Source organism: Castanea sativa, chromosome 6, assembly GCF_040712315.1.
Source record: "Castanea sativa cultivar Marrone di Chiusa Pesio chromosome 6, ASM4071231v1".
NCBI lineage: Eukaryota > Viridiplantae > Streptophyta > Magnoliopsida > Fagales > Fagaceae > Castanea > Castanea sativa.
Genome location: NC_134018.1, coordinates 4,077,543 through 4,091,707, shown reverse-complemented (window position 1 = coordinate 4,091,707; position 14,165 = coordinate 4,077,543). Strand labels below are relative to the sequence as shown.

The 14,165-nt window shown below is 36.0% G+C and overlaps 2 protein-coding genes across 2 annotated transcripts; one reads left to right on the top strand and one right to left on the bottom strand.

The window, feature by feature from the left end:
- The first annotated feature begins 549 nt into the window (after positions 1-549).
- On the top strand, positions 550-2,124 carry LOC142639271 (fasciclin-like arabinogalactan protein 1). The gene has a single exon (XM_075813443.1). The coding sequence runs from the start codon at positions 678-680 to the stop codon at positions 1,914-1,916; it is 1,239 nt and encodes a 412-aa protein (XP_075669558.1). The 5' UTR covers positions 550-677; the 3' UTR covers positions 1,917-2,124.
- Positions 2,125-7,192: 5,068 nt separating this feature from the next.
- Positions 7,193-13,615, bottom strand: LOC142641760 (nudix hydrolase 10-like). The gene is made up of 9 exons (XM_075816241.1): positions 13,487-13,615; positions 12,287-12,493; positions 10,709-10,774; positions 10,031-10,168; positions 9,417-9,494; positions 9,278-9,328; positions 9,151-9,185; positions 7,982-8,090; positions 7,193-7,504 (listed from the first exon to the last, which is right to left on the bottom strand). Exons 2-9 carry the CDS (start codon positions 12,449-12,451, stop codon positions 7,292-7,294), a joined length of 855 nt encoding a protein of 284 aa, XP_075672356.1. The 5' UTR covers positions 12,452-12,493; positions 13,487-13,615; the 3' UTR covers positions 7,193-7,291.
- Positions 13,616-14,165: the final 550 nt, after the last annotated feature.

Below are 14,165 nucleotides of genomic sequence, written 5' to 3'. Positions count from 1 at the left end.
CGGGGTGATTTTTTAGCTTCGCCGACCTGGTGGCTGTGCCGTTGATCGACGTGTGGGTTTTTTTTTTTCAAGTTTCGCCGATCTGTAGTTGTATGGAGGAGTCTGAAAGAGAAGGGGTGAAAAGTTCAGTGGGGATAGGTTTGAGGAAAAAAAAAAGGAAAAAAAAATTTTATTGTAAAGATATATTATTTTAATGTGTAAAGATATATTATTTTAATGTGTAGAATAGAAAAATAAAAGTTTTAATGTTGGAGTATTAAAAAATAGTATAGTATAATTGATAAAGTAATTTTTTAGATGATAAAATAGGATAGAATTAGAAAAAATGAATGTAGATACTTTTATCCTCACCCCTAGACCATCTATCAATAACATTTAAAATAAACAAATAAAATCTCACTTATCACTCCAAGAACAAACAAACAAAACATAAAGTGGGTCCCCCAAAACAAAAAACACACACAATCCTAATGGCATAACATGTAATTAAACCCAAATCCAAGCCTCATTTCCACTAAGCCCACTATACTTACTACACTCCCCACTCACTTCTCTTCCCTCACTGTCTCTCTCTCTCTGTGTTTCCCTCAGAGCTCACACACACAGCTCTCACTGCCACTTTCTCTCACAGCCCAAAAACGCCACCGTTTTTTTTTCTCCGCTTTCTCAAAACGACAATGCAGCTCCGTTCAGTTACGACGGTTACTCTCCTCTCCATTTCCCTCCTTTTCATTTTCACTCCCAACGCCCACGCGCACAACATCACGCGCCTACTCGCCGATCACCCAGAGTTCTCTACCTTCAACCACTACCTCTCCCTCACGCACCTCGCCGGCGAGATCAACAGCCGCACCACCATAACGGTCTGCGCCGTCGACAACGCCGCCATGTCCGACCTCCTCTCCACTCACCCTTCCATCTACACCGTCAAGAACATCCTCTCCCTCCACGTCCTCCTAGACTACTTTGGCGCCAAAAAGCTCCACCAGATCACCAACGGCACCGCCCTGGCCGCCACCATGTTTCAGGCCACCGGCTCCGCCCCTGGCTCCTCCGGCTTCGTCAACATCACCGACCTCAAGGGCGGAAAGGTCGGCTTCTCCCCCGAGGACAACAACAACCTGATCAACACCTATTTCGTCAAATCCGTCAAGGAAATCCCCTACAATCTCTCCGTCATCCAGATCAGCAAGGTCCTCCCGTCCGACGTGGCGGCGGCTCCGGCTCCCGGTCCGGCCGAAACGAACATAACCGCCGTCATGTCCGCTCACGGTTGCAAAGTCTTCGCCGACACTCTTATTGCTGACGTGGACGCCAAGAAGACATTTGAGAGCAATGCCGAAGGTGGACTGACGGTGTTTTGTCCGGGCGACGACGCTTTCAAGGCGTTTTTGCCGAAGTACAAGAATTTGACGGCGGCGAGGAAAACGGCGTTACTCGAGTACCACGGCGTTCCGGTTTATCAGTCCTTGGCAATGTTGAAGTCGAACAACGGCGACATGAACACGCTGGCCACTGACGGAGCTAGCAAGTTCGACTTCACGGTGCAGAACGACGGAATGGACGTGACGTTGAAGACGAAGGTAGTGACGGCGAAGATCACCGGAACTTTGATAGACGAACAGCCGATCGCGATCTACACGATCGACAAGGTTTTGCTGCCGAAGGAGCTGTTTAAGGCTCAGGCTGAAACTCCGGCGCCGGCTCCGGCTCCAGACGTGACCGCGGATTCTCCCAAGCCGAGCACGAAGAAGTCGAAGAAGGCGCCGTCTCCGTCGGACGAAGCCGACACTCCGTCTCCGGCTGACGATGCGGCGGATCAGGTGGCGGATCAGAACGCAGCCGTCAGATTCGACGGTGCGAGGTTTGGATCGTTGATCGTCTGTGTGTGGTGGATTGTGAAGACAATGCTGTAAGTGTTTTTTTTTTTTTTAATTTAATTTATAATTTGGTATTTATTGAGGAACAGAATAAGTGAGATAGTGATTTAATTTTTCTAGTTTTTAGTTTCTTTCTTTTTTTTAGTGTGTGTGCATTTTTTTTTTCTTTCTCGGAGAGAATTTCAAACATTTGTAATTGGATTTTTATTGGTGAATGTTTGAAGAGATCTTATGATTTTTTTTTTATAATAATGTTTAATTATCTATATACAATAGATTTATTGAATTTAATTATTATCAAGAAGTGGACAATTGTGATTGGTAGGGAAGAAACTTCATGTGGGTTCGTACTTGGTAGCTGTTACTGTTTTTATTATCCACCGATCACAACTTATCATACAAGCAATTGCGAAATAAGTATGAGAAATGTTGTGTCAATAGAATTGGGTTTTACGGAATCGTTAATATTTTAATAAATTTGGTTGTCACCATTCTAGTACTATCTAGTTAAATTGTTTGAAATGGATGGATAGAATCTTCATACATTTTTTTTTTTTTAATTTTATAAATTTGGAGTTGCAGTAAATCTTCTGGGCAGAGGTAAACACTAATAATTGTACTTTTGTTTCTTATCATAGGTAGTTTTGTTTAATAATTTCTTGTCTAGTTTGTAGTTTGAACACTTGGCAAGTCAGTTGTTGATATTTGAAGTACAACACCACACTGATTGATTGCTTGCATGGGAGTTTCATGCTAAAGGGCATAAACACCAATAATTGTACTTCTGTTTCTGATCATCAGATCATGGGTTAGGATTTTTTTGGTAAGTTCTTGTCTAGTTTGAAGTTTGAACACTTCGCAAGTCAATTATTGATATGATTGTAGTACACCACCACACTGAGTGGTTGCTTGCATGGGATTTTCATGATAGTGTAAAATTATAAGGGGAAAGGTAAACTATCAATAATTGATAAATATCAATAGTTTACTTTGAAAACTCTAGCAACTCAATTATTGGTAATTGAAGTTCCATGATAGTGTAAATCTTAATGGTAAAGGTAAACACTAATTATTGCACTTTTTGTCTTATCATTGGTAGCTTTTTCCAGTGAGTTTGCTCGTCTGGTTTGAAGTTTGAACACTTTGGATTAGCTTTTTGCTTATTTTGTGGAAGGTGACCAAAAGTATACTTATATCTTGAAAAAGTGGGGGTGAAGCCTCTGTCCAGGGCATTGGAGCACTGGATAAGATACAATGTAGACAATTGGGTAATTTTGGACCCGTGTCCATATCGTGAGTTTTAAAAAAGATTGTAGATAAGCAAATATTGATAATTGGTACATTAAAGAAATACATGATTTCTTTTTAAGCATAAGCATGAGTAATGTTATTGCATTGGAGTTCATTTTGCAACATGCACACCCATTTTTTGCTTCGGAGTTCATATTGTAAATTTCTGTCTGTTCCCTTTTCAATTTGAAAATTTGGAAGATTAAAAAAGTAACATTAGAGAAAAAGCATGAGTAATGTTGCATTCTACAACACATACAAGAGTGCAGTTTTTGGACCCCTTGAAACTAGGAGATCTCTCACACCATAAATTTCTAAGTCCTGTCTGTCAAAATGCATCACACATGCCTAGGTGTTGGAGGAAAATGATCTTAAAAAGGAAATTTTATCGTTTATTTACAGGAAATCAAGTTTTATCTGATTTTGAGAAGAAAACCTATATGAACTCTTTTTCTTCCATAAGAAGCAACAATAGGAATGCAGTCTCTAATTTTGTGTCAGTGACAATGGATTCTGATCTTTATCACATCTTCAAATGATTCACATGATTACAGCTAGAAAGTTGAGTCTTCAAAATGATAAATTAATGTCCCAGGCTGCTGTGCCAATGAACACCTTAGTTCAACTATGAGAGAACTGATAAACCAGTCTAGGAAATAAGAGACAATGTACTAATGTGGCAAAAATCTTGTTCAACATAAATTAATATATTCCTAGAAATTTGTTATTTATTTATGTATTTTTGCTTAAATTGTTAGGAATGTGTTATTTGGTGGTTGACATTGTATTAGAAACCGCATCAGTAGAAAATAATGCCATGAAAATTAGTGTGAGATTTAAGAGAAATGAAAAATATTAGTACATTCTTGTGTAATTGACATGATATGAGAAACCAAGTAATAGAGTTCAAGAGTAGATATAGATAAGCTCTGGAGAGAGTTATTGATTTGTTATCTATTATTAATATCTATTTAGGCTTAATATAAGAATAGGCAAGCTCATGTTCCCTAACACAACATGTCCCTTTTAGGCTATGCATATCCTGTGAGGACCATGTGATTCACAAACTGTGATATGTGATTTAGCATGTTCCTGAATCCTTTGTGTGATCTATGAAATACCAACAGTGTTGCTATGAGTAAAGGCAGCTCATGTTCTATCACACACCAGGTCCTTTTCACAGGCATGTTTCACGCATATACTGTTTGAGGACCACAAAAAGATACCCTCATTGGCTCAAAGAAAAGCGAAAAAAACACAAAAGGCATGCATATCTGTCCACTGTCGGCAGTACAAGCTTCATGAAAGTGTTATTCCAAGTCAGTGACCCTTCTTTTAACGATGGGACCATGAGAGAAGGGGTATTCAAACCTTGCCTCTTCTTATAAAAGGGCAATGCCCGCTAAACCAATTAAGAAAGAAAAAAAAAATTCCAAATTTCAATGATAAAGCAAGCATTTTCATTAAGAGAGTTGTGGTTATTGCAAAAAATCTAGTACCACAAACAAAGAAGTTCACAATTTTGCTGCAAATCTTTCCTTGGGGCTAAGGGTGGGGGAGAAAAAGTAATAGATTTATTTGAAAATAGTAAGTAGTTCGTCATAATTTTTCACGTAAGAGAGTTGCAGCAGAAGTTGTAGATTTTTTTTGTGGTACTAGAACAACTCATACTATTGTTATGGATGATTTCTGCCGATCTAATCAATTATCTCACCTTCTAGCCTTAAAAAAAAAAAAGTCGATTACCTCACCATTCCTGTAGACCTAATCGATTTAGTAACTACCAAGAGCTGTTTTTATATTAAAATTCATATTTCTTCATATTGAAAGATGAAAACCATACTAAAAAGGAAGGGAACAAAAAAAAAAAAAAACTTAAAGCTTGTTTACAATTCGTGTGGACTGATGTTTTAGCAATGAGTCTGATTAACTGATGTCCTTAAAATAATGTATTATATAAGGAGAGTTTTGATAACAAAAGTATAAAGTACTAAAGTGTAAATTAATGTTTTATTAATAAGTCTGGTTAACTGGAGCTCTTAATGGACTATTTGCGTACTGGCTGTGTGCGTTGCGTTTTTTTGTTGTTGGTCCTATAACACTGTTTATAGACCAGTCAAATAATAAAAATTCATAATTTGCAACAATAAAAAATATTTTACTATAGTATTTTTATTAATAAATTTTTAATTTTAGCAATAAAAGGGATATCTAAACGAACAACTGAAATGTGGACGGCTTAACACGAATTCCGTTGTAAAGAGATAAGTATTTCCTTCTTAACGTTGAGGTGCTTGTCAATGTCATTTTGACAAAGACTAAAAGAAAGAGACAAAAGCAATTTAAATCCAAGGAAACCGCTACAAGCCCCTCGTGTAGGACAAACAATCAAACAACTATGCCACTCAGAGGATATACACAGGCTCTTCCTGCTACCTGGCAGAGCCTTAAACCCCTTTGTCCCAACACCTTTCTCTCACAGATAAACAGCCAAAACACACATCCACAAACACAAACAGTTACTGGTTTACATTTTACATTTACTGATAATGTAAATCATACACTTGCATGAATAATATATAATATTGTACACATTAATTTATTTTACGACATAATTTTTACATGAAGAGTGAAATGTAAACTAATAATTTTTTTCAAAAATAGAAAAAGAAAAAGAGCATGATGATCAAATATAAACACAAAAGCCATCCATAGTAGACATTATGAAAACAGGCAGAAAGAAAAAAGAGAGAGAGATTATTTATGGTGATTAAAGAAGTTGAAAATAACACTAATAGCTAATATCAGTACTGATTACAACAGAGAAGGTTTAATTTATTGCAAGCTATTTCCAACTCAGATAACATATGTTCTAGTAAACAGTAAGACCTGAAAACACACATGCACACCTAAGGCAAAACTGCAAAGGAAAATACTGATATTACAATGGAAAAGAAGGGGGTTGGCAAAGGAGTTGAAGCAGAGAAGTTGTTATAAGGAACATAACTATAGATGGGAGGAGGGTACTGGTAAGTACTGGGAGGAGGGGGCTGGCAGCACTGAACACCCCGTGTTGGTGGGCATTTTCCTTGAGCAGGTGGCGGCGGCAGCGGTGGCGGTGAGTAGTCTGAAAGCGGTGGGGGTGGCGGTGAAGGATAGCCAGAGAGAGGTGGGGGTGGTGTATTGCATTGATACGGATACTGACAATTTGTGCAGTTTATACAAGCAATTGGTGTAGGAATGGCATCTTTAGAAACCTTCCCTGATGCTACATAACCAAGGTTGGGGAATGATAACCAAATTGCAATAAGAAACAATTTTTTTGCTAAAAACATACTTCTTTTCTACTGAGTAGAATCTTCAAAAAGAGAACTTGGATACAGAGGATAGGTGTGTAGGAAGCTATAAAGGATTTAGATGATTCTACACTACACACTTGTTCAGTTTTGTCACCCCCTGCGCCTACTATGTTTTTGGATCTTTCAACATTTTCTTCTGCATCCCGGATTAGGTGCCGCATGGCAAACCATCTGTCACAATGGTGTGCAAGTAGCTTAGGTTTACATAAGGACAACATAGTTTCTTTTATCCATTTTCCTTCTCTTTAAAGGCCTATATACAGTCAAGAATGGATGTGGTAATAAAGATTATGACTTTAGATAGGATAGAATAGTGGAGAGGATTACATAGGGTCGACCTTAACTAATTTGTTGAGATTCGATAACCCGACTCTAAAATTTTGGCAATAAGACTTAATTGTTGTTTATTACTGTCAATACATTGAACAGTACAACATAAAGTAGGATTTTCTCAGCTCAACCCAACAAAAGCCCTAATCCTTATTAATTAAGGACCACTAAACAGTCTTTTCAGCCATTCAACTCTTACAAAGACAAAGCTTATAAACCCTTCCAAGTTACACCTTGCACTCAAGAGTGGCTAATGAAACGCCTGATTTATGTCGTCCATATAGAATAGAAAAACATTGAAGAAAAAAAAAAGAAGCATATGCGATTTACAAGTTTTGGTCATGGAGCAAAGAGGAATATTTATTCATTCAAATAATTAAATAATATAGAGTGATAGGGAACTGATACAACAGATATCAATTGTATTCTTGTCTAAGATTGATCAGAAGAAACCGGGGACTGGTTCAGATGTCGGCTGTTCAAATATAAATGACTCAAATTGTTGTGGAAAAATGAAGTTATAGACAACGGTGATAAGCCAGTGTAGTCACCCTGTTCCTTTGCCAAGCATAGTTCAGCAATGTACTTATAAAGCTGATGATCCTGGGCAACAGGTTGAGCTGCATATTCCTCAAATGGCATCCACTGAGGAGAAAAAATGTCAACCATGCCAATATCAGTCAGTTATGATATGCATTTTGAAAGCGGGCTCATAAAAAATATCAAAAGAAATTAACATTCACATCAGAGCAGCTAAAGGGAGCAATCCACATTGACAGATCCTGCAAGCATCTGATCTCAGCACAGATTTTTTAAGCTGATAAAAGTAGATAGATAGCTGACACCTCCATGGGCTGTGTGTGTATGTGTGGAACAACGCACTCAAGTCCACATTTCATTTGAGCTCAAGTCCTTGTTAATTGATTTCCAGAATTATTAGTTCTTCCTTGTCAAATACAATACTTTGAAAGCATTGGGGATTGAATTGTTTTATAGGCTAATGAAGCTAAGATTGCTGTAGAAAGAACTTTGTTACAAGCAGTGTAAAACTATAGATTTAAACATTTTATTTCCTGGTTGTTATATATATTATGTCACATAACACTGTCAACCAAGATTTACCTGGGCTGCCTCAATTTCAAGATCTTGCTTTGTTATGTCTGAGGACAGAGGTTGCATCATGCAAATGAAAAATAGATCCGACTTCTTAAAAAACAACTTGTGTGCTTGCCTGTAAGATGTGAGAGAGACAGAGAGAGAGAGACAGAGAGAGAGAGAGGGAAATGAATGCATCAGGGTAACTCCTACAAGATTTGTAGAATACACTTTAGATAGATTATACAAGAACTTTACAAAACCCAGAAGGTTCATGTTCATTACAGTAAGAGACTTATCAACAGACATAGCAAGGTGGAGTGGAGTGCTAGAGGAAAAGAAATCCAAGTTACTAACTCCAAAATTAATTGAGAATTTGTTGACTTTCTTTGGGTGTTGCATCTAACTAACACTTGCAAGCTTGTTGATTTCAGTTGAACTTCTTAAAAATTTGATGGTATGTTTTACATTTGAACCAAAAAAAGTAAGATTATTTTTTGTTGGTAAGTTACATGCACCCAATGGGTTTTGTATCTATGATGTCACCTTTCAACTTATTCGTATGAGGGGAGAAAGTGTATTTTGAGATGGAGCTCATGGGAAGAAAAAATTAAGATTTGCCATTGAAGGAATATCTTTTGGGCCAGAAAGACAGAAACCAAGCTATTACAAATTCAGAATTCCATTAATGACCAAGTCTTCTTCATGTTGGCATTTGAAAGCTAAGACTGACCTAACCCAATGGAACCCATAACCTCATAAGATAAGGCCCAAAGGCTAGATGGAATGTAACTCAAATCTAAGAAAAATTCGATATAGAAACCTTGTCCAATACCAATACAGCCAAACTTGTCACAACTGGTCACTGGATTTCACAGTCATGACCAGAAACTAACTTTTAATTTCTTTGTTTTAATTAGAACTAAATTATTGGTAAGGTGAAACCTATTTCATGTTAGGTGTTCATGGACTTAACACATAGGACTACCGCTGCCCAACTCCAAACCTATCCATCACATCTCATTTTTTATTGTAACCCAGAAAGCAAAAGATAATGGTACAAAAGTATGAATAAGAGGTGGTATTGTGGCTCAGTTCCTGATCATGCTCTGTATCTTATATGATACAACACCATCTATAACTGCTGATATTAAATACATGTTGAAAGGAATATTTGAGACAATAAGAACTTATACCTGAATGCCAGTATCTCCACAAATTTTGCATCAATCTGAAGCAGTAAAAACCTTTCATCTTAATACAAGCATCATACCAATAAATAACTTAGAAAATGAACAACATTTATTGATATACAACTCTTACTCCTGTTTCTTCTTTTACTTCTCTTATAGCAGCCTCATTAATATTCTCACCCTGCAGATTAAGGAGCTCCTTTAATATCTGGTAATAAAATGCGTTTGGGTTTCAAATAATGTAAAATCAGATCAGTTAAGGAAAATACCTCATCAACAACTCCAGTAGGGATTTTCCACACACCCATTCCTTTCAATTTACCACTTTTTTCCTGAACTACAAGCAACTAGCACATAGAGAGAGAAATTCAAAATCAGCACTATGGGAGAATAAAAAGAGTTAAATTTTAAATAAAGCAAATACTGTTGAACCTACTTGAAGACAAGAACCAACTCTGATAAGAGTCAAACCAATAATCAATAGAAATTGTGAACAAAAGTGAAATTACAATGAAGCACCAGAGTTCGTAAAAACATCATGTCAATAAAATGAGAGCAAGCTCTGTATATGGTATTGAGATCTGGTTAGATTGCTTCACACCATTATATAAATGAATTATGAATATAATCCACGTCAATAATTGCCATTACTCAAAGATAACCATAAGGCACTTTTTTAGATATTACTTTATTCTGTTCCAGCAACCAAAATAGCTAGGAAGAAAATAATTCTTGTGAATGTTAGAACCAGTATTATAAATTTCAATCTGTTGACTGTGACCAGTGTTTAAATGTACCATGGAGGACATTTTCTACGACTTATGATGTATGTTTATCCAAAATAAATAGGAGAAATACCAGTAACTTCAGAGGAAGTACCTACCTCTCTTTTATCATTCAAGACAATAGCACCAATACCTACTCGGTGTGAAGCATTTGCGGGAATAGTATCAGTGGTTTCAGGAATCCAGCGAACCAACATCAGGTAAGTTGGCTCGGCATGGTGGTACCGAAATCCCTCCTGCCAACATTATGACAGATGCACAAAAGAGAAATTAATATGCATCAATCAACAAACCATGATTGAGAACTTGATCTTCAAATTGGAAGAATATTAAAAAAAAGAAATAGAGAAAAAATTATCTGTTCAAATATACTCTTTCATTTTAAAAATAAAAAGTGTCAACAAGAGGATCAAAACATTAAAAAATAAATAAATAAAAAAAGAAGAGAAAGTGTCTCAAGACCATGAGTCAATCATGATGATGATGCTTCTAGGCCTTAATTAAGCACCAAGCTCATGCACTGGTTAGATAACAGAACATCAAAACCTCAGCTTTAAACAAACAAAGAAAACTGAGTTAAAAAATGAAAATAAAGTATGACACTGATTCTTTCTAATCTTTCTAAAATATTACTTATGTAATGGGTGGCAGATTCAACATGGTTGGTTCAAGTCAAAGGAATGGTCATTGAGATGCTTATGGGGGTAATTTGACACCCACTTTTAGCAACTACTTGTTTGTCAACACTATGTTCTTTAGAGGCAGACAATGATTACCTTGACTGTAGGTTCAACAAGATTTACAAGTCCAATCGGTAATTTAATCCAGATGCCCTTCTTGCCCTGTAAAATATAAGTATATTAAAAAATTAATCAAAGCTAGCAAAGAAAAATACCTTTATTTTCATCAACAGATAAGAATCTGTGTAGCTGACAACTTAATACTTACAAATAAATTTCAAAAAGAAAAGTAAAAACCATGTAATTGTGAAGATCACTAACTTAACAATAGTTTAAAACTCATGCCGGTTTATACCATTAGATCAATTTTTGTCAAACTTTATTTCAAACCGCTTGACACCAAATTGTACCTGCTATGAGTTTCATCAGAACCATCCAGTTACATTCATCCAAATTAATACAAAAGGGTCAAATATTATGTTAACCCTGGGCTATATGTGGACTGGCTTATGCTTTAACCAACAACTAAGGCTCTTGTTTGAGTTGCATTTGTTACTCTAATTGTATATAGCAGCTTTTCCTCTTTTATATTTATGCCTTTTAACCTAGCACAAGTCAATATAGAATAAAAACAAAAACAAAAAGCTGCCACAAATACAATTTGATCCTCTTTTCCTACTACAAGTTTCTTTTGTCCTAACCACCACTCTGTGAAAGCTTTAGATTTCAATAGTTAAACACTCAACTTCAAATACCGTACTTCAAAAGATATTTAGCATCAGATACATCCAACTCCATAACAGTAATGTTAGATTCCAACTTAAGAATGAGAAGCACTAGGTAGCAAACCCCATGTGCAGATCAGTTCAAGAGTGCACACTTTGTATTTATAATAAAATCAAGAAAATATGTGGAAAGAAAGAAAGAAAAATATTCTGTGTACTATGTTATGTACATTCAAGAGAAACCCTTACCAATGAATTTTGACATATAATTTTTGCCTTCCTTTCTCAGTCACAATGGCAAGGACAACCTCTCCCTGGCATTTCTACTAGGGAAGTTGTAGCACTACCATATGTGCTGTCACTAGAAGAAAAAAATAGTGTTGTATTCCAATTTTGCACCTTAAAGACTCTGGACTCTAGTAAAACTGTAAAAGCATGACTAGCAAATGAGAGAACATTTTTAGAATCTAACTCACATAGACAGAGAATCTGCCTTCCACCTATCTACTCCAATGTGGCTTTCGTTAGTGCCCACTTTTTTGGGATTCAGAAACACCTTTTATGCCATTGGTCAAATGGCATCAAACGAAGCTAAAGGAGTAAAGAAGATAAAGAATCACAACTTAAATCCATCACCGAAAGAATCCCACATAGATTTTTTGTGAACCAATTTTCAAGGCAGTACAACAGTCTCTCCAAGGCCACAAAATCATTCATTAACGTGCAATCATGCATAACATTTGAACCCCCACTATCAAAAATGTCAAGAATAAAATTATCGTGCACTATTCATTAAAAAAATTGAACAAAAATTTATACCAAGATGCTTATATTTAGTACATAAAATTTGTTAGACACAATAAGCAATTGAAACAAACGTTCACACCATTCATCTAAGTAATGCACCAAAGCTCATTTATAGTAAAGGGGGTCCATAAGAAACAACAACCTGTTGCCTCCATGCGGAGATTGAATCTCTAAGCAAAGTAACAAACACCTTAGCATCCATGGCCTCCTCTATATTGACAATGACCCCTCCATGGTCATCATTGGTTGCCGGCAGCAACCCAACATGCTCACCTCCATTTTCACACACTTTCTTTGAAACCATCATGGTACCAACCACAAACCAAAGTCACAAATATGATCCCACCGCCTGAAATAAAATAGATAAATAAAAAATAACTCAAAAAAATCATCATTCACTTCCACACATCATAATAAACAACCTATTGTTTAGCTTCCAATTAATTCTTTTAGTTCAACCAATCTAAGCTAAAATTTTAAAAATATATATTTATATAGTCTTGTCCTTAAAAAAAAAGGTATCAATCTAGTTATTTTGTCTATTTCCCTCCAAAATTTGCAAAATTTTAAATTCAAAGACAAAAACCGAACTTATACCAAATTTCATAGACAAAAATTATATCTATGTCTAAAATCAACGAATTGAGAACTAAATACTAAAACGGAACTTCATCTAAGTTAGATTTACGTATACATATATTAGTGATATTTTAAAAATATTATAAAAAATAGTGAAAAGTGTACCTCAACTAACCTTTATAGTATTTTCAAGAAAGACACTTTATATAAACCATCTTTTCCATTGTAATTATTGAATTTAAAAATCAAAAAAGAAAAAGTGACAATTTTGTCCTTTTCTTTTGTTTGCCCGCCAAAAGTTCCAACTTTTTAAGATTAAGGGACAAAAAAAATCCAACTTACACCAAATTTTGGAGATAACAATTACATTGCAGCCTAAAATCAACAAATTGAAAACCCATTAACAAAAACAAAAACAACAACTTCTACTGGTCTACAACATCATCATCATCATCAAAAACAACAACAACAAAAAAACAGAATCCGATAATATGATAACAACAAAAACAGAATCCGATAATATGATAACAACAAACGGTATTTCACTGGTCTGGTCCCAGCCAGTCCAACATTTCTATTAGTAAAACACTAAAATCCTTGAAACCAAAAAAGACCCACTAAAGAAAATAGCTAAAAAATCAAAACCCAACAACAAAATCCAATGAATGTTTCATAAAAACAACATCTTTACAATCAAAGAAGCCCAAAATTTCATATATATATTATGTATAGATAAAACAAAGTGCTGACAAAAAGAACTCACCGAATGATAAACTCAGAGAGAAATGCAGAGAGAGAGAGAGAGTTGTATGGAAGATTATTGAGATTCTCGAGAGTTCTTTTATTTTTATTTTTTTTGGTGTGCGTGAGAGTGTGTGCGCAAAAAGGGAACGTTGAAGTTAAGGGTCATTGTGGCTGTAGGTATTTATAAGGGGTCGAAAGATTGATTGAGTCGGTGGTAGGATGCGAGGAAAACTACTCTAAACTCAATCGAAGGGACCCATTTGGAGAGTGCGTGGTGACGTTGTTCCCACTCGGTTTGGAGAACCAATGGGGTCTCTCCGCTCTCCAAATACGTCACATGGGTCCCACTTTCACTTAGCCGCCGGGACACGCCCATGTGTGTCTTTTTTTTTATCTTGGTTACGTGTATGAAGGAGAGAGTTGGTGAGGTTAGCCGTGTGTGGTGTGGGTCGATTATAGTACAATAATGCACCACCATTGGGTGTGGTGGGATGGTAGGAGTTTTTATATAATTTTACATTATATTTGGTATGAGTTAAACGGATTAAATAGTATAGCTTTAATGAATGTGTTGTGTCTATAATGATGTAGTTAATGACAGCTCCACTTGGAGCCCGAGGTTCAAATGAACTCCTTGAATTGCCTCCGGCCCCTCAAAAAATATATACATATAAATTTTTTATTTTTTGTTTTGACAC